The sequence below is a fragment of the Corvus brachyrhynchos genome, unplaced genomic scaffold (genome assembly GCF_000691975.1).
Source record: "Corvus brachyrhynchos isolate BGI_N302 unplaced genomic scaffold, ASM69197v1 scaffold70, whole genome shotgun sequence".
Classification (NCBI taxonomy): domain Eukaryota; kingdom Metazoa; phylum Chordata; class Aves; order Passeriformes; family Corvidae; genus Corvus; species Corvus brachyrhynchos.
In genome coordinates, this window is record NW_008236217.1 from 1,322,615 (window position 1) to 1,342,909 (window position 20,295).

General features: G+C 46.0%; 1 protein-coding gene across 1 annotated transcript in view; it reads right to left on the bottom strand.

Moving 5' to 3' along the window:
• Window positions 1-7,777: 7,777 nt before the first annotated feature.
• SLC35F3 (solute carrier family 35 member F3) overlaps window positions 7,778-20,295 on the bottom strand; it is a 46,622-nt gene continuing 34,104 nt past the window's right edge. Inside the window, exons 3-6 of the mRNA XM_008643283.2 lie at window positions 14,673-14,798; window positions 12,135-12,327; window positions 10,491-10,580; window positions 7,778-9,452 (exon numbers count right to left, since the gene is read on the bottom strand). Of these exons, the coding sequence (XP_008641505.2) occupies window positions 9,208-9,452; window positions 10,491-10,580; window positions 12,135-12,327; window positions 14,673-14,798 (654 nt within the window). The 3' untranslated portion in view covers window positions 7,778-9,207. The remainder of the gene's footprint in view (window positions 9,453-10,490; window positions 10,581-12,134; window positions 12,328-14,672; window positions 14,799-20,295) is intronic.

Genomic DNA, 20,295 nt, shown 5'->3' on the forward strand with positions numbered 1-20,295 from the left:
TCTAACACTTGCCCATCTTGTCTGCCCTGCCTATTTGTTTAACCTTCTACACTATAATAGGTAAGAAATAGAAATGCAGTAATTTAGTTTCTAATAACAGAACAAGGGGTTTAAGGTGAGTTGAAGTTACTGCAAAAATGAAATTTCAGTTATGTTTTTATGTTGCAAAGAATTCATGTAGTAGTAAATTTGTATTACAGCTTACTTAGGACCCTTTTGCAGTCAGGCTTTTGCAAAGCAAGGTTTTACAAGCATGAATATTTAAAAGAAAATTAATGTTAAGTCTCGAGACCAGAACATGTGATAATGGAACATAATAATAGGAAATGCCAGTTGTGTTTTAGATTTCAAAATTTATGTTGCGTGTAAAGTTGTTTAGTTACTGCATTTATGAAACAGAGGGGATAATGTGATTATATATAATTAATAACAAAGCCCAAATAGCACATCTGGGATATTTGTGATAAATAGTTTATTCTTTAATGACCTGTAGCCCAAAAAGTACTCACTGGAGACAATTGTAAATAACTCTGTGTAATGGATATTAAGGAAATTTAGTGATATGGTTTTATAAAGTGCATGAATAAAAAAATACACAGATTTAGATTATAAATTTTTAATGTCAGTATTTCCATTTGGTTAAACTGCTGTCATAAGGGGGTGGAGGTTTTTGTTGTTAGTTAGCCAATTCTAAGTGTTTATTTTTAGTCTTTTGTTTTGGCAAATGTGCCCAGGGAGTAATGAATGGGATATTTATAATAATAGGCAGAGCCTAATGTTCTAGAATGATGGGAGAAAAAATTCCGGATTTGTAAGTTGTGCTGGTTGCCACAGTTGAAGCCTTTGAATTACATTTCCATTTAGCAGTTAGTGAGACAGATGTTAAAGAAATAGATACCAGTTTCCCACTGAAACTCTTGCCAGCAGTGTGTTAAAGTGAATCACGTGGTGTTTATACAGTTGATGCCTGGTTCAGCTCTCAAGCTCTTTTGTGCCTGTTCTTGCTAGTTGGGATAGAGTATTGTGTGTGCTTTGCCTTCCAGTTAATGCCTAACAGATCACTCCTCACCTACAGCCTTACTAACCCCATATTTAATTGAAATTTGCCCAGCAGATTCTTGATGTGTAACTATAATGATTTCTCCTTTCACTTTGGAAGAAATTAGTATGTTATAGGTGTCCCTACAACCAATAATAGAAGCAACCCTTGATGTACTGTAGCACTGTGCTTATACCAGGAGCTCAGTTAATTTGTTTTTCTTTCATTGAAATATTCTGAAATACAATCCTTATCCATGATAGATTTTCAGGGAACTGAATTTAAAAATGAGTTCTTTAAGCAATATAGCCCTGTGTCTAACTATTTATTTTGCTAGAAATAATAACAAAATCTTACCTGAGGTAGCCTGCGACATTTTCTTCTGTTGTGGAATACCAGAAATTTTTTTTATAAAATTAAAAAAAAACGTAGTTCAAGAGAACCATATATTAAGATTCTTTCCCTCCTTCCCACCTTTCTTCTTAAATGTCCATTAAGGATGTAACTCTGACTCCTTTGGCCATACAGTGTTCCTTGCTATGCTTGGTGAAAGAAAATAATTTTTAAAAAGCAAAATCATTACAATGATAATTGTACCTGGTTTTATTATTGAAAAGGAGTAAATTAAGCAAAGAAGCCTCATGAACTGCACACAGTAATCTTAGGTTGGAAACATTTAAGAAGTGCATACTGTACTTTCTATTGCCTTGTACAAAGCACTCCTCTTCATTATTTCATAAAGACTTCACACTGTGTTTTATTTCTGTGAATTTCTGTTTAACAATAGCATGCCTAAACTTCAGATTAGTTAGCAAAAATTTAGGTTTATGTCTGAATAAAGAAGGAGGAGTGTATGAGGAGAAAGAAAACTGTAGCTTTTGTTTGGTGGTCTTAGCAGATCAGTTCTCCAAATCCCTAAGAAGGTGAGTTATCATGTGGGTTGGTTTGTTTGTTTGTTTAACTGTGTGTTGGGGTTCTTGACTTGATTTCTTCAGCGAGCTCTCTGCTGGGTGTTGTGATGAGTACCCCTGTGCTAGGGAGTGCCAATGTGACGTGAGCATAGAGGATGCAGCACACCAGGGCTTGGGACACTGGGGGAGGGACAGAGGTTCGAGAGACTGCCCCAGCTTTCTGTGCAGCTCGGTGTGTACCTGAGGGCTAGGTGCCTGCATCAGGTAGTGCTGGAGGGGATTTGGCTGGGAAAGATGAGCCATCTGTGCAGGCTGGTGTGGAGACAGAGGAGAAAGAATAGACAGAATGGTGATTTTTCACCTTCTCCAGGCCTGTGTTTGGTGATTTGAAGCCTGCTGAGCAAAGGTTTGTCTTATCTTTGTGACCTCTCATGGACATCAGGGGAGTACTCTGTGGAGTGTGATCTGAAAATCAGTAGGTACCTTGAGGACTGGTGATTATGAAGATGAAGAAAAAGCCCGAAAACTGGAGGTTTAGGGTTCTTTTAGGGTGATGAAGTAATTTACATTAATTGTAGGCACTTGTTTTTAATGCCAGAATTCTGTTTTTGTTCAGTTGTTAGAAAGGAAGAAAACAGAAAGAGGAGTATTTTGGGAAAAGGAGGCGATGGTGGGAAGACTGACTAATTCTCACTCTTCTATTGGCTCCTGCTTAGCAATTCTCCAAGCCTACCAAGGACGAGACAAGTTTGCTTTGCAGCAATGTTGATGCTCAGCTTTTTGCAAGAAAGCTAGATGGGAAGCTGGAAATCTGCCTGTTCTACAAGGAGACTTCAGTTTTCAAAGCTATGTAACTAGAACAGGAAAACTCATCTTTTAACTGGATGTCTTCAAATTTCTGTGACATGTTATGTACTAAAGAAAAGAAGTGGTTCCTAGTTCTCTCTAAGACTGAAGCATATCCTAAAATTCTTTATGAAATGCCTGTCTGCATTCTTGCATTCAGGTATTGTGTCTAATAACCCATCAGCTGCACCAGTTACCTTATGTGCACTATAAACAATGTCTGAAACGTAGGTGTACCGTACCAGATGGGATTGCTTACACATGCACAAAGGCAACATCATTCTCAAACATGGTGTTTGTTCCCAAGATCAATATCAATTTTCTTAGCAACCAAGTTAGCAAGTGACATGCCTTTGACCAAATCCAAAATCACACAATGAAAGAGCGATGCTTTGTGTACAAGTCAGGAAGGCATTTAAAATGTATAGTTGGCCAAAAATCACCAGGAGACCATTATGCAGCTTACTCTGCCTACTAGGCTGCAGTCATTAAAAACTTGGCAGCTTCAGAAGCCAAAGAGGCAGTGAGACCTATTGCTGGGAGACTGCAAAGCTACGTTCACTGCCCATAATACCTACTCATAGCCAGGAAAGACAAGTTCACATTTTTGAAGTATTTACAAATCCTGCTGCTTGGAACTCACAGGAATCCAGGTCTTAATTCAAGAATCTTCTAAGTGTCTGGGTCAGTCGTGGGTATGTGCAGAAGCTGGAGTTTTGGTGTAAATGTTCTGTGGAAGTTAGGCAAGAAAGCCCTCCCTTAAGGAAAGGCAAAATGCTGCTGAAATCACAGTGTCTCAGTTGTCTCATCCTTTCATGTTGAAAGGAGTCTGAAGGATGGATGACTTTTTGCAGACTTGTGTGTTGGCTCTTTTTTTTTTTGAGAGAATAGGGAACACTACACTTAGATTTTTGAAGGATTTTTAATGATGCTTCTTACCAAAGAAATGAAGCTACTGTTGATAAAAGGACGTTTTCTTGTGGCTTAATAACTGGGTAGTGAGCCAGGAAATAGCAGGAAAAAATTGCTGTTCAAAAGGACAGAGATTACTAAAGGAGCCGTGCTGAGGCCAGTCTTCTTGGTCATTGATTGGTTAAATGATTGGTCAAAAAAACCCTTTACTGATAATACTTTTTTACTGATTCAAGAGATGAGCACTGAGAGGGGATCTGTCACTCTCTGGTAGCCAAATAGCAAAACAGCTCTTTGGTTGCTGTTGTTCCCAATCTGCACTGATGGCTATCTTGAGATGGTGGACTGAATCTAAAGAGGAGGGAAACCTGGGGATGAAGAGCTGGAAAATTTGATTTCTCTTCTGAAGTGATCATCTACTTCAGCAGTAGGATTAAAGAACTGTCTCTAGATCATTGTAGAAAAGTTGCATATAACAGGTTCCTAAGTACACTGCTAATGTGAGCTCCACGACCTCTCTTGTTTAAGCCTTTTCCAGAATTGTAACTCTGCTTAGAAGTTCCACTCTTCACTTCTGAGAAGCTGCTGGCACCCTAGAATGTCTGTAGAATGCATGGAGAAATACTAATTGCCACCTTATTTAAAATGATCTTGTGCATATATGAAGATCTTTTGTACCTAACAGAGTTTCAGGTAGAAAAGAAAAATATAAGGTTTATTATTTTCAGAAGCATTAGTTTGAGTTACTGGTCCTGTCCTTAGGAATTTGATTTCCCCTCAGAAGACTTTTAAGCTACAGGTCATAAAATCTTTCTGCTCTTTTTTTTTTTCTTACTTCTCTTTTTAATGTTCAGGACTTCTCCATAAGGTTCAGATTATTATGGAAATGCCCTAGAACATGCCAGCTGAAGAAGATAATCTAATTGCTTCTCTGTTAATAACAATGGGGTAATTAAACTCATCCATCAAAATCCATTTCTTCAGCCAGTTTCTGCAGAGAGATTTTGCATGAGGACTGGGCTGTGAAAGAAGCTTCTCAGCCTTGGCCTTTACCAAGGAATAACTCAGGTTTGGAGGCCTTGAAGGCTCCATCCTTTCTGCAGTACCAGCAGGGTCCGTGGAGCCAAACTCGCTGTAGTTTATGACTTTACAGCATGTGCACAGACTCCGTTTCTTCAAACTGGAGTTGTTGCAATGGACAGGTGGGCATCTTGCCCTGGAAGCTATTTTGCAGAAGGCATTTATTTCTGATTCCATCATCAGCTCTCCTGTGCTTCTGCTTCACATGAGCTGCATTGTTTCTGGCCGCTTTTCCTCCCCACTTCCCTGAAGAAATGCCCAGTCCCAGCCTGGTGTCTGAGCCCACACAGCCAAGGCAAGGTGGCTGGTGCTATTCCTAGGGCTTCTGAAGGGCTGGAGAATCTACTTCCTTTTCAGTGAAGAGAAGGGTGTTTCCATGTGTTTCAGTTGAGCACATTTTTGAGTTTATTTGGAATATGATCCATGGCTATGCCAGTCCATCTAGACTTTTGTGTTGACTCACTGCACTGGGAAACCTTCACTTCTCAGTTTGTTTTTGGGCCTGCAGACACCGTAGCAGACAGGCCTTTGACCAGAAATGGTGTCAGCCTGGTCATGTTGCCTTCTCTGTAAGTGGAAGATACAGTATCTTTAGTAACTCTGACCAGCTCAATATTGCACTAGTTTTGGTTTAGAGCACTCTGGAGAGCTGGGGGTGAGAGATTTGTTCCTGAGCTCACAGGAAACATTAATTCAGCCCCAGAACGTGGTGATCTACAGGTCCTGCTAGTCTACCCTCAGCTCCCAAAACAGTTAAGCTACATATTGGTTTCAGTGTCTTTTGTTCATCTGTTGATTATTGTGGTTGGATTTCTGCCCTTCATGGCTGTTTTCTGAAGACTACTGATATGAATACAGCCATTCTAGACAGAAGAGCAGGAAAAGCTTTTTTAAATAAGCCCGTATCTGACCCATGTGCTGATAAAAGGCTCATGCTGTCACTGTGGAGAGTTGCAATAAAAAATTATTATAAAGGTAGCAGCAGGAGACAACAGGACAAGGACAAAGGCACACAAGGGAGGAGGAGAACTGCTGTGCCTTCTCACTGCTGTATTGTGCAGCAGTGAAAACCAGCAGCTGCAATGAGGTCTGGTGATGCTAGTTGCTTTTCTGAGATTTTTTTTTCTCAACTTGCTGTTATAACAAGCCCACTAGATTGTTACTGGGCACTTTGAGGGCTGAGTTGGGGCAGAAGGTTGCCAGTCAAGGTCAGCCCTTGAATAAGGGTGCACACTTGTGGCTGGCAGTTCTCTGTGAGGGCAGGAGACACACAATGATAATGCAGGAGACCGGCTTAAGAGACACATTAAGAAACCTCACACTGGAGGGACCTGCAGTTCTGCCTAAGGAGGAGGTTCAAGGTGGCCAATGGTGGGCTAAAAGTGCTAATTCCAGGCTTGTGTTTCTCTGTGCTGCAGAGCAGGTATGGCCCTGCAGAGCAGTGTGGGGTCCATAGAGGCTAGCAGTGGGTCTCACTCACAGACTGCTGCAGAGATTGCACACAGTGCTTTGACCTCTGAGGGCAAGCAGGAGAGTCTGCCACAGCTCAGCCCTGCTCTCCAAGGCACTGAATTTGTCCTGGGCATCCTTCAACAGTCTGAGATCAGGAGTTCAATCTTGCCTTCACCTGAAGGGTGGCCCAGTTACATCTAATGCCTTCTCAGAGGGGTTTGCTCTGGCTTGTTGTTCTGGTGAAAGCCAACAACTCCAGTTTTTTCATTCCTCAGCTTCAGATCTGTGATGTTTTGGCACTTAGAGATGTGCACACATACCATATGGATATGGGGAGTTCTTGTTCTCCTAATCACACCCTGGACTTCACTGTCTGGAAGGTTTTGCTATGCAGTGACTTACTGTCAAGTCAGGTGCTTATGCCTAGGGCAAGGTGTTGCCTGAAGAAATATAGGTCATTTCATCTGGTTAATATGGCCAGCTCAGAACTGCTTAACGTGGGTAAATCTAGTTTGCACAGTTCCCACTCAGGAGAGGGAAGGTTCTTGAAGTGCTGTTTGAAATCCCAGCCCTTGCATGTGTTCAGCCTGTTCTCAGGAAGGACGAGCCAACAGAAGCAATGACTTAGTTGCATCTGGTAAATCACAGTTTTACTAATGCTCCTGTCCATTCTGGTGCATAAGTTCCCCCACTGAATCCATGCTGAATGCTAAAAAACCTGCTTCCATTTTGGTTAAAAACACACGTTAGTTGCAGTTTTTAAAATGGCATTTGGAGGCTTTTGAATACCTACAAACTGCATCAAACACAGAACAAAATGAAGTGTGGAGATCACAGAAGATGCCACTTTTTGGGGCAATGGAAAATGGAAACACTGTTTGTATATTCTCTGTCTTGCTCAGAGAGGAAGCTTGGGGAGGATGACATCTCCAAGGATGACAAAATGATTTGTCCGAAGATGGAATAAACATTAATCTGGGAGCTTTGAGGTCAAGTCTCTATGTGTGGCCCTCAATGCTGTTACTGGAGTTGCACTTGTGCTCCTGTCTTGTGCCTTTACCCTCCTCTGCTCTCCGAAGAAATAGATTTAAAAATTCAGGTGTGTAATCTCTGTTAGCAAGTCTTTAGTGTGTGGTCATCAAGCAATATGGTGGGGACAAACATACAGCCAGGACTAGGGCCTGATTATTAATGTACAAATTCATGTCCCACATGCAGCCCCCAAATACCTGTTAGCATATGCATGTATGGCTGCTCACTGATGCATTCAAAGATCAATTTTTCCTTTGGTCTATTTCTGCTGGATGTTTGTTTCCTGACTGATGCCTAACAGCATCCCTCTAGATGGATTTGTCCAGGTAGCCTGGAGCAGGCTTTGCTGTCTTGGACAGACAGGCTAGCAGTGCACTGAGATGCAGCCTTGGCTGCTTTGATGATTGTGTCTCTCCCTTCTGATCACTTTGGCCAAATACTACCCACAGCAGAACTGCAATAAAGGTTCAGTCACGAGAAGGAAACGGATAGCACTGACCAAGGCTGAGTTTAAAATCTTTTATTATTTAGCTTTGCCAAACAGATAATGGAATCTGAAGTTGATTTGCTAAAATGTTTTGAAGTGGATGCCACCCCTGCCTGAGACAAAGAGGACCTCAGTGGCAGCAGGGACCTTAGGCTATGGCAGCAGTTCAAAAGAACACTTTTAGTTTTGTATGCAACAATGTAAACTTCAAAAATAGTAAACTATAACCTTTTCCCCCCCCCTTTTTTACATAGCATGTGATCTATCACAGATAGAAATTTAATGGCGAACCAAAATCGCGTAAGTAAACATCCTGGTGCTTACAAGTTTCATAAAAAGTGTTACATTTGATGTAAATATGTTACATTTTTAACTCTTAACACTCACAATTATGGAGTAAAAGCAACTGGCGATTCACCCCCTTAGTCCATACTCTCAGACTGTACATCAGCAACCACGCTCTTGCCAGCCCCTTTGATCATTTTCGGTCGGATTGTCCCACACATGACCAAGACTCCCCCTTCCTCACATTGGCATTAATCAAGCGCAGCTCCACACAGGGGTAAAACCTGTGAAGTGAGAAGAGAACCAGGTCTCCTGCGCTCGAACTTGCAGTCCCCTGGGCCCCATGTTCCCACAGAAGCCACGGAGTGTACAGGAGGCACGTCCTGATGTCGGTGGGAATTTGGGGTCCTTTGGGGCCACAAACCTGAGCCCTGCCTTTGCAAGTGCCTCACAGCAGGACCTGGTTCTGTGTGGATAAAGACAAGAGTTCTGTAGAAGGCACTGGATTTCTCTTGCATGATTCTCAGCGTGGACTACAGTCATATGCAGAATAAGGAGATTTGGGCTCTAGACTGCTTTCTCTCTAGTGCTTTAGTGCAAGCAGTTTTTTGCGCTTGAATTTTCCCTGTTTGCAGCGCAACATGCGCTCATCTACATAGAGTGATTTCTAAATCTTCCTTCCACTCTTCCCCCCATCTTCCCGTCCCCGAAAAGATTCCCTTTTTTTTGCTCCTTGAAAACTTTCAAAGTACAGCTCTGGTCAAAAATAAACATGTGATGTAGCATAGCATTTGTTTCTTTTAAATCACAGTGTGCAATGCATCATTCAGTACCTAATGTTCAAAATATCTGCCCTGCTTTTCATGAAAGTCATTCTTTAAAATAACCTATGCAAATATATTTTGACTATATATTACATTCATTTAAAAAGAGAAGAGAGGTTCTTGGTTTGCAGTTTTTTTCAGTGTACTACTTAAGTGAAAGGTCAGATGTGAAAAAAGTACAAGCAAACTGGACATGCCAAGACTTGATGCTTTAGATGGTGATCATATCAAAACTGTACAGGTATGTACACCATGTTGGACAGGTGTGCTTCTTCCCAAGAAAAGACTTTTGCATCATCATATATAACGTTAACCACAAAGTTTTGGTAAAAAGAGCATTTAATGAGCAAAGGATGACATGGAAGGGCGAGTTCTCCGGCTTTTATTAGGCAGTCCTGAAGCAATGTCTCCATTCCCTTCGGGAATTTCTTCCTTCTTCCGGACTTTGAGACGTGTGAGGAGCTTTATTACCCAGACATCCCACTCCTCTGGCAAGAGCAACAGGAGAAAGCCCAGGCCAATAATGACGATGGCGATTACTCGGACACTATTGAAGACAATTTCACTCGTGTAGTGATCAACAACTGTGTGGGACATTGAATGGGTGTTATTATATAGGAAAAGGCATTAGGACAGTATCCCCTTCCCTCCCCTCACCTCCCTAGCTCTGAGGGCTGGCTGTGGCAGGAGTACATGGCCATGGAGGCAGTGATGACAGGGGCACTATTTCCTGCTGGTTGACCGCACAGCAGGGTATGCCCTGCCACCAATAGCACAGGAACTCCTGCTGAGGTCCTGGGACACAGAGAAAGGGGCATTTCTCTTCCCTGCACAGCAGTTCCTGATTGCAAATTTTTCTTGCTGCCCTGAGGAGTAAGAAACACTTCCTGGGCTGAGCTGTGTGCACACTCTGGGGGGATCACACCTTTTGGTAGCCAAATCTGCCAGAGCAGTGCCTGGCTCTGTGTGCACTTAGTCAGCATGAAGCTGGGAGCTGCCACCTGCACCGTGGCACCAGCTGAGCATGCTGGGTTTTAGGAGCTGCTTTAGATTGGGGTTGTGTCTGCACTCCCCTGCCCAGCCCTCTCAGACTCTGCAGTCTCTTGGCTTTCACTAAATTTCAGAAAACCGTCAGAGAAATGTACCAGGACATGCCCAAAACTGAATTGTCCAGTGCTCTTGATAAACACCTGCAATGTTATTTACCAAGGCAAGCAGAGTTACTAGTACATATCTGCTCTAAAATGTAAGCAATTTTATTTGTTTTAATTTAGTGTTAAGCCTGCCTTGAAAAAATCATTAAGAATTGATTTCTGCTTTATCCATGGGTTTTCATTCTAGCCCAGAGATGAATGTTTTCAAATCTACTTTGTTTTTCAGTATGCAGGCTTATTCGGACAGTAATTAAAAAACCAATTCTAGGATTATGAATATCCATGTAATATTACACGATACATATTTAACACATAAAGAATAAATTTTTAATCGGTGTCATCTCTGTAAGCCTTTGAGAGAAGATGCAAAACATGTTTAATAAATCTATTTTCGTTTACCCCTGTTGTGTATTTGAAAGGCCACAGATTTAATGTATTCATTAAGATGGAAAAGACAGAAAATCTTACCTGCATTCACTGGGACACTCAGTACAATTCCAAGAGAAATCAAGGTGGGGTAGGTAATAGCAATCCCAAAATTTAGTAGAATATTGAATGCTGATGAAGGAAAGAAAAATGTCTTTTAGTACAGTGAAATTAGGCAGAAGGAATGTCACTTGAAACACTTATGCTTTATTACTCTATTTGTTGTTCAAATAAAGGGTATGTCAGCTTCTGTTGATTTTCCTGAAGATACTAGAGGACAAAGATCTGTTTGCTGCATGTCCACCTGCCTGAGACATTGCTGTTTCTGGGGAACTCTCTATCCCTCTGGAGTCCAGTGGCAGGATCAGGGTGGGTTTTGCGTACAGCCAGTCTCTCAGTGTCATGTGCAGTAACTCCTATTCTTTATACCGATCCAGTGATTCACTTGGCCCTGCTGAAAGACTAAATACTCCTCATCTGGGAGATTTCAGCTGAACAGCAGCTTCTGTCTGGGTGCCTTTTTGTGGAAAAGCTGCCTCCAGTTGCAGGTGGAAGATGCTGTAAGTCTAACCCTCTTCCAGGCAGGAACTTGCTAAATATAATTTCATACAATGAAATTATAATATCATTACTACAGAATGATTATAATATCACTCCATTGTAATACCATATGCTGTTTGTGGAGTGTTTTGTGACAAATTAATAATTGCTTTGGATCAAATTCATCCTTGTTTTAGGTGATTTAGCTTTAGCAGAGTCAAGAGAGCCTTTCCAATACTGAGCTTGTTGGGAGCTGGGGCTCCAACCACTAGTACCCATGTATTGCACACGCCAGTGATCACTTGCCCAGTTCTGCACCACTTCCTTACAGACACCTTCCACTGAGTCCACTGATAAGTAACCTGGAGGTACTTCTGGAGTCAGGCATTGTGACTGTTCAGTGTAAAAGGAGCTGGGACTAAAGACAGGGGTAGAGAAGAACTATTGCCAGTAGAAATTAATGTTTTAGGAGATGTGATTCCATCATCCAGTTTAGGGACCAACTGTGGCAGCAAGTCAACACATCTAGTTTAACAATGAACAACACCACATTTCTGGTAACCATTAACCTTTAAAACTTAGATTGGCATCCCTCCCCTGGGCTCCTTTGGTAGCACAGCAGTGGCAGCAGAAGAGAGGATTGCCACCTATCAAGATTTCCATCACTGTTCAACACTACATTTTCAAAAGTTTCCTCCTCTTTAGGAGCAGCAATTAGCTATTACTGCAGGCAGCAGAGGCATCAGAGTCTGACCTTGACTGGCTTGGCCTAACCTCCTCGCTGTGGGGATGCTGATGAACCCAAGATAATGCCCTCCTAGCAGGGCTGGTCTGTCACAGCCTGGGCAAGCATCTCCTGTCTCTGTGACACAGAGTTCACGAGTAGGAGTTAGGACAAGCTTTACAGTTTAGTCCCACAGCACCTTCTAAAGAGAGCCACAGTATTTTGGTGTGGTAATAACAGCAGAAGCAAGGTCTACATTGCCCCTAGGATTGGGCCCTCTCATAATATCTCAAGCTACTAATTAGTTTGAGAAGAAGGGAAAACAGCTACAGTATGAGAGAGGTTTGCAGCTTCCTCCAGTGGCCAGTTTCTGGCACCCTTCTCCACCCCGAGCAGTGTGAGAGCCCCCCCCATCTACTCACTCAATAAAAGAATTGAAAATCCGCAGAGGTTCCCCCAAGGAATGATGTCAAAAGAGCTCCAGTACTCCACTTTGGTAAAATAAAGGATGACAGGAATACAGGTAACGAAGAGGACGTTGAAGACAGCTAACACAGACAGGAATAAGGCAGCTTCTCCAAATTTAGCACTGCCCAAAAGAAGTTTGAATAAAACCTAAAAGAGGAAAATACATGGGTTTAACTGTCTTGCACCACATCCCTGGAAGGCTGGTGTTTTGTTCTGGCACCTATGCAGTGATGCTTGCTGGACACTTGGGATGGCTGCTCATGAAACTGTGATAAGCTGCTTGTGTCGCCCAGCCTTCACCCTCCTGGCACCTCCTGGAGCACAGGCAGGGGCAGCTGCCGACTGAGTCCATGCAGAAAGGGGACTCAGCACATTTTTCTGTGCATGTCCTGAAAGGAAATGTCACTAACCCTAGCATAGACCCTTCAACCCTAGCTTAGACCCTTCAGTCTTTTTTCTGCACCTCCAGAAAACTTGGCATTAAGAAGACTGTGGAGCAGGGCAGCCGGGAGGAGACAAAGCAATGTGTTATCTCCCTGCATGAGACATCACTGGTCCAGGCCTTTGGCTGCTGCCTGAGCAGTGCTGTGGTGGTGGGCAAGCACAGGCCATGCTGGCTGGCTGTCCTTCCACCTTCTCCCTGGGAACTCATCTCCAGAAGGCAGACAGCAGAGCAGCAGCCCCACAGCCCAGAGCACAGATGCAGCCTGGTTAATGAGACTGCAGGGAGGGATTTAAAAGCTCTGGTTTGTTAGTGGGCGAAGGAAAAAAGACAGTAGAAATGAAGGATGTGAGTAGCCCATCTGTGGCTGGGGAGTGCCTGTGGACAGGTCTTGTCTGGACTCTGCATTGGCTTTTCACCACAGAGCTGCAGAGAGTCTGCTGGTTACCAGGGTCTGTGGGTACAGTTTTCCTCTGCTACTGGCTGCAAACCTGGACAGCCAATGGACTCTGACTTAGTGGTCCGTGCTGCACTGGCAGCCCCCCTCACCAGTGTCAGTTCTCTCCTTTGCCTACACAGAGCAGGCAAGTCTGCAGGGCTGCCGTGCATGTAGGGCTCTGCCCACTCCCACCACCCCCCAGCCATCACTGGCCAGTGCAGCTGTGTTGCTGCTCTGCAATATGGAGCAAAATCTCCCAAAAGCCACTTACTCCTCATCTATCACCTGAGGACAGCATGTTGCCCCTGCCAGGGCCACGTCGACCTGTCCTCCTACCCCAGACACGGACAGCAGTGACTCTGCTGCACATGGTGAGATTTGTCTGCCTGCAGATCTGCCTGCCCCTTTGGCACACACAACTCATGGAAACTGAGCCAGACTGTGGAAAGCAAGAGCAGGGTGGCAGCAGCAGTGGCAGTGGCATGTGTTGCACAACAAGCTGCAGAGCTTCATCTGTCCTGACATGCAGAGCACACTGCACCCTGCTGGCACTGCCACCACCACCCTCCTGTGCACGGGCTCTGGTGGAGCAGCCCTGAGACTCCCATTCCCAGGAAGAGCAGCAGTGTCATGGGAAGGGGAACAGAACTACGCTCTAGCCTTTAATTTTCTCTGGTTTGGAGGGCCATGTCTCGAGGAATGAGCTGTATGAAACTTCATGACCTTCCTAAAGTAAGACATCATCTGATCTGAAAAAGTGAGCAGAAAGCATCGCAGCACTGTGCTGAGGGGCACAGGCAGATGCTTCTCAGTTTGGCAAGTTTCCCTGGACTGCTGGTGTTGGGGCTGCAGGGCTCTCCTGGCTGGATGACTGGTACAGTGCAATTCATTAGCCCGGATGGAGATGTCTACATCTCCTCCTAATCTACATGTCCGAGCCAGGGTGGGTGAACCACACCCTACGAATGGTTATTCCTCACTGTGGGCTGTGACTCTGAGTGCCATGAGCAGCACAGAGGCAAGTGCCCAGAAGTGTCTCAGTCTGAGTGAAATGGCTCTGCTCAGCAGAGAAGGTGGCATCTTACATGTAGTGCAACTCATCCAGCTTCTCAGGATGAGTACTTGGTTCGTAGGCATGTGCTTTGCATTTTAAGGATGCGATTGCTTCCATGATAAGCAATACTCTTAAGCTCAACACGGGCTATGTATGTTAGTGAAGGAGGACTGGCAAGGGGAGGTAACAAAGTGACTTAAAGAAGCTAAATCGCTGCAGGGTGCTTCCAGAATCAGTGATTAAATCCAGAATCTATGGAAAAGCAGCCTCATTTTTCATGAAGGTGGGACATCTGTAAATCTTCCCCCTGGTGGAGGAGTACTGGAGAAGACTATTCCAAGGAAATAGGAGTTCTTATCCTAAGTGAGAGCAGACACCAAAGCAAGTGAACACCTGAATGCACTGCTGCAGAGCCAGTGTGTTTATGGCAGAGCTCTCAAAGAAGGGCACATGGCACTGAACTGCACAGAAGTTTGCAAGTAAGACAGGAACAGCCAAAGTGAGTGACGAGGGGGACGAGGCATCTTTCTGTGGGGGGGAGAGCCAGATGTGCTTACCTTGTAGAGAGCAGACATTGAGGCAGAGCCCACCACCAGGGCTATCCCAATAACAGAGTGGCTGTGAAACCCATCGGCGTACGTCATCATAACTATCCCTGCAATGGCAAATATAGCAGCCACGATCTGGTTGGAGACAAAGAAAGAAAGCAAGAAAGTGTTACTAGACAACCTCCACGATGGAGAAACAGGCAGGCAGATTTACATGTGAGCGCAGTACTTCTGCATCATCTGCTTATGTGGAAAATAGTAGCAAGCCCGGGCCAATACCCAGGGAGCAGATGCTGCCTGCCCTCGTGGTTTCCCTGGCTACAGGGAAGCTGCGGGCAGAGCTGCAAAGGAGTGGCTGCTTTGGGCATGTGTGGCAAGCCAGACCGCAGGGCTCACTGCCTCCGACTGAGCTGAAGTGGGGATTTAATCTCTGTCAGTGAGCCTCCCCATCAGTGGGTCCCTGCAGCCTGTGCGTGACAATAATACACAAGTAATAATTCCCTGGAGCTTGCAGAAAAGGCTTCGAGTCCTGTTGAAGTTTTGGAGGAAAAAGGTTATAGAAATAAACAGGGGAATAAAACTCATGCAACTACTTTCCAGTCTAGACGAATCATTGCAGAGAGTAGGAGGAATTTTTTTCAGCCAACTACGCACACCGCAATGCCTGAGGGGCGTCTCCCAAGTGGAGGGAGCTTTCACAAAGGCAGGGGACAGGCTGACCCTGATTTACCAGTCAGCAAGAAACCCCTGGCTTCTCTGGGATTGTCCTGTCAGATACCTTCAGCCTCTCAGGGTGTTAATTCTGGGGTGAATAGGGCTTTCTGTATGCTCATGCTTCCTGGCTCTGCAGGGATGTGAGGGAAGCCCTGCTTAGACCACATGCCTTGTGGCTGCACAGCTGTGGTGAGGCATCCAAGATGACTGGGATATTAGTTTATTTTGATCTACAGATGGGAAAGTGCCAGCCAACTGTCCCCCCTCCCAGGACCAGACTGGGGTTGTAAGCCACATCCACAGGCTGCAGCTGTCTACACATCCATGAGTCTCCTCTCGTCTTTCCTGCTTCCCACCAGAGATACCAGGGCTGCAGTGAAGATGCAGGGGGAAAGTCTGTGTGCCAAGCTCTGCTGCTGCCTGATGAGCAAGATGTGGTGAGGTAGCCCCTTTAACAGCTGCAGGTCCCAACCCCAGCAGCACCAGCAGCCTCTTCCCTGGGTTGAGCTGGAGACGGTGCCAGGAGACACCTATAAACCAGACAATCATCTAGCAGATACTTCCCGCACACTGACATCAACACCTTCAATTTCCCCTAGCATAAAAATGGCCCATTTTTGCAAACAAAACCTTATCAATTTCTCCACAGGTGTTGCTGTACAATGGCAGGGTGGCATAAGGCAGAATGCTGATTTATGACATGGTCAGGGTGGAGCCCAGCACATGGTGCAGAGGCTGGGTATACACGCTGCAGATTTGGAGAGGTTCAGATGCAGTGTCTTGGCTTGCAGCCCAGTTGGTATCTGGTCTCTCCACGTACAGCTGTGGGGCATCATTTCTAAAGTGAAGTTTTGTGGTGGTGTAACTGGGTCTTTTGGTCCAGGACAGGCTTCTTTGTAAGTCAAGGAGAGAACCCTCCCTGCATGACTCTACAGCAGTGGGGGGCTGTTTCAGACAGGCAGTGCTGAAGGAGCTCAGCAGTTCTCTCACCAGTGTGCTGATGCTTGTCAAATAAAAATTCAGACACTCTGTGTGGCTTCAGAGGTGCAAGAAAAAAGGTCACTGAATGAGACTAGCATGAGGTAGGTGCAGAACAAGGAAAAAGAGATTTGCCTTCATCCAACACATAATTAAGTGAAGGAAAGCTTTGCTGTTGCACACTGTGGATGTGAAAAGTTTACAATGATAAACTCATGGAAGAAAAAAATTCCGTTAATGACTTAGCTATAGAAACACTGCTTCCATCTCAGGAAGTCCTTGAGCCTCAAATTGTTGGAGGCTGGAAAGTCTCAAGAGGAAATATCATTACCGGCTTTTCCTATTTAGACCGATTTCTCCAGGTGTCCACTATTGGCAGCTGCTGCAGGCAGGCTTCTGGGGCAGAGGCACTTTTGCTCTGACTAACTATGGCTCTTTGGAGAGCTGCAAGGTAGATGGCTCAGGGTTATCTGAAAGATGGCAACTCCTTCAACATCACCTGTGCTACAGATGAGTTGACAAAGAGTGGAAGATGCAGCATTTCCTGTAGCATCTGCTCCAGGTGTGGCTGTCCTCCTGTGAGCTGCATGGGGTTTGTCCAGCCTTCACGGGAGAGCTGAGGAGATCCACAACCACAAGCCAGGGCTGTGGCATCCAGCTGGCACCTCCAGGTGCATCGGCGAAGGAAGCCTGCCCCAACCCCCACAGGCAGCTGTAACGCCTCTGCACTGGAAGCTCGGGGTGCGTTCATGAACTGCAGAATGAAAAGTCTCCAGCTTTGCTTTTAACATCGGGAGCTGATCAGCTTCAGAGCACCTTGCAAGAGACTGTGGCTCTGCCTGGTTGGAAGGGAAGACTACAGTCTGACATTTGAGAGGATATTTATTTCCAAGTCCCACAGGCAGATGTGCTTTTCTATATGTTATGTACACAGGAGGCACTTGCAAGTGATGGCTCTTTTGGATCCCAAGCTGTTTTATTCACTGTAGCATGGAGGGAAACACCGAAGTCAAAGATCAAAGCAAATAAATGCAGTCTGTAAATAGTTCTTCTGGGACAGAGGTCCTTGTCTCTTCCATCAAGCATGTCACAAGTGTCAGATGAGTCTTGGCCTCACCTCGCAGTCTCCTGCTGACCTGCCAGGGGTGTCACACACACCTTCTGTGAAAGCCTTTCAGCCTGTCTATCAAGCATGTTGTTAGTGGTGGTGACAGACTGCTTGCACACCACAGAGCCCACAAATGTCACAGCACTGCAGGGTTTGCAGAGGCAGTGCTTCAGGCACTCACAGCTTCGTTATGTGTGTGTCTTCTCTGACGGCGCACAGCCCAGCCCAGCCCAGCCCAGCGAAGGGCAAGGGGGAAGAGCTCAACTTCATTATGGGAGGTGAAGGCACTTAAAAGTACCTGAATGGCAAGGATGGGAACTTGCAGCTTGCCCTTACATTTAAATTCCAGCCAAATTGTGATTTACAGGATTATAGAGCTAATAGTTGCACTTCTGAAGGCCAAGGAGGATACTTGTACTTGCTTTAACTCCACTGAGTGGCTGCCTTTCTCACCTTGCCCCTGTCAGTGAGCATAAACAGGGACACCCAAATTTGCAGTCAGAGCTTTGCTGTGGCACTATCCATCCTGCTGCACTGGTTTGGGGATGGAGCAGGAGCGTGGGAAGGCACTCACTGTGGGGCAAGGCACTCTCCCCCTTGCAGCCTTGTCTGCCAAATACCCTCTCAAAGGGTGCTTCTAACAGGGTCAGCAGCTCTGGCACAGTGTGGCCCCGAGGGACCACGCACTTTGGGGCCGGGCTGTATGGTGGCTGCAGCCCCTGGGTCACTCGCAGCGGGGCCCTAGCAGCTGTCCTTCCTCCTGGTTGCCAGTCCCAGGAAGAAGGCAGTGTGCTGGGGTCATCCTGAGGCTATCCCCCAGCAGTGACACTCTTGCTGCCAGTTGCTTTTCACATGGGCTGTACAGAAAAGAGAGAAAAGAGAGAAGAAAATAATTGTCTCCAAAGACTCCATGCTATGTCCCTCTGCAGACAGGAGTGCCCCAGCACTCCCACTGTGTCACACAAAGCTGGGCAGTAGAACCGCTGTGCTGCCATGTGCCCTTCCAATCCCTAAGCACAAGTGCCTCCTCACTCCCATATTGCCACATGTCAGGATGCCACAACTGCTTAAGAGTGAATAGCCCAGTCTGTCTGCAAACCCCTTCTCCCTGTACCCAGGTCCCTTGCTGGCCTGTCACCTGGGAAGGAGACAGCTGTGTTCCTTCCTGGGTTCAGGAGATAGCTTGTTCCTTCTCAGGAAGACCCCCCCATACACAACCTCACCAATGCCAGGTGCCACAGTGAGGGGCTGGAACACATGGCAGGAGCATCACACAGCCACCACTGCCCTCGTCCCTGTTCCGCTTTTCTGCTTCATTGCTGCTTTCCCAAAGTAGTGCTGATAGGAAACAAAAGACAGCTGGACATGGCCGGGACCACCACTTGGGTCTGCTTCTCTGCTCCTTCCACTCTTTCTGCCCCTCTGAAAAGGAAGGCACCCAGAACAGGATTCATCCCCCAGTGCATGTCCCCTGCCATGGCACAAGACAACCTTCCCAAGAAGCTGCTAGAAAGTCCCTGAGCATCCTGGCTCTTCCATCATGGCCATGCACTCCGGAGAGCCCAAGAAGCACCTCTGCTCCAACATGTACATGCCCATGTAGGTATCCCTACACACACAGGTTGGCTTCTTTCCCTCCACACCACAGCCATGTCCCACGGTGACAGATGGCCCATTCAGACGGAGGAGCAAGCTGCAGGTGCAGACCACAGTGGTCACCCCTCCACACAACATCTCTCCTGATGTCCCACCAGTGCTACAGCTGACAGAGCCACAAGAGACGTGAAGACACAAAAATACCTTTTTTTATTTTCATTTATCAAAATGGCCAGCACGTCCAGCTTTGATAACAATGAGACTTCTTTACCTTCAGGATCATTTCAGGATACCCTTGCTTCTGCACTCAAAAATCACAGTTAATTTGTTTTCAGGGTAAGGCTACTTGGGCAGAGGGGTGGGCAGACACCAGCTGGCCATGCCGAGCTTTTGGCAGGTACATTTTGCAACCATCCCCTGAGCAGCCTCTTGGCTGCCACCACTGAAAGGCTGGCCAAGCTCTCCTGCCAAATTCTCCTGCCAGAGAGGAATACTTCCTGAAAAGTTAACTCTCAGCTGCTCCATACAGCAACCTCTTCTTAGCACTACCAGCATGGGTGGGTGAGCAGGGAGCTCCTCAAGCAGTGAACAGGAGATGGGAATAATTGCAGTTATTGCCGTTGATCTTGATTATTAATTACTATTAATTGGTGCAGCAAGGCAGGAGGGACCCACCTTTTCCCTGCAGTTGCTCCTGGCCCTGGCAGGAGCTCCTTGGCCCCAGGGTGGTGGGTTACCCACCCACCCACTCTGCTGCCAAAGGACACGATGATGTGCTGAGGGCTGCTGGAATGGCAGCAGGGTCAGCAGGGAGCTGAGGGCTTTTCTGATAAACCCTCTGCACGTGGCTCTGTTGCTGCTGCTGCAGAGGCATTTGCGTGGGGTGCAGAACTAAAGGTGTAAGCAAACATTTGGGGTGCCACCAGGAGAGCAGCCCACAGCTGCTGGCCAGATGCAAGTCCCTGTGGACACCGATCCTCCCTCAGTGACACATGCAGACACACGTTTCGGCCACAGGTGGGCGAGGGCAGCCCAGCTCTCCTCTCCTGTCCGCAGCTGCTGCTACCTGACATGGATGCAAAAGATAACTGTCCCACCCTGCAAGCCTGCTGTCACACATAGAAAGGTGTAAAGGGCCCTGTTAAATTCCCAGGCTGGGACCAGAAGGGCATTGTGTGTAGCCAGGGCTTGCAAGAATATGCAGTTAGAAACAACCAGGTCTGGTGGCAGCCTGGG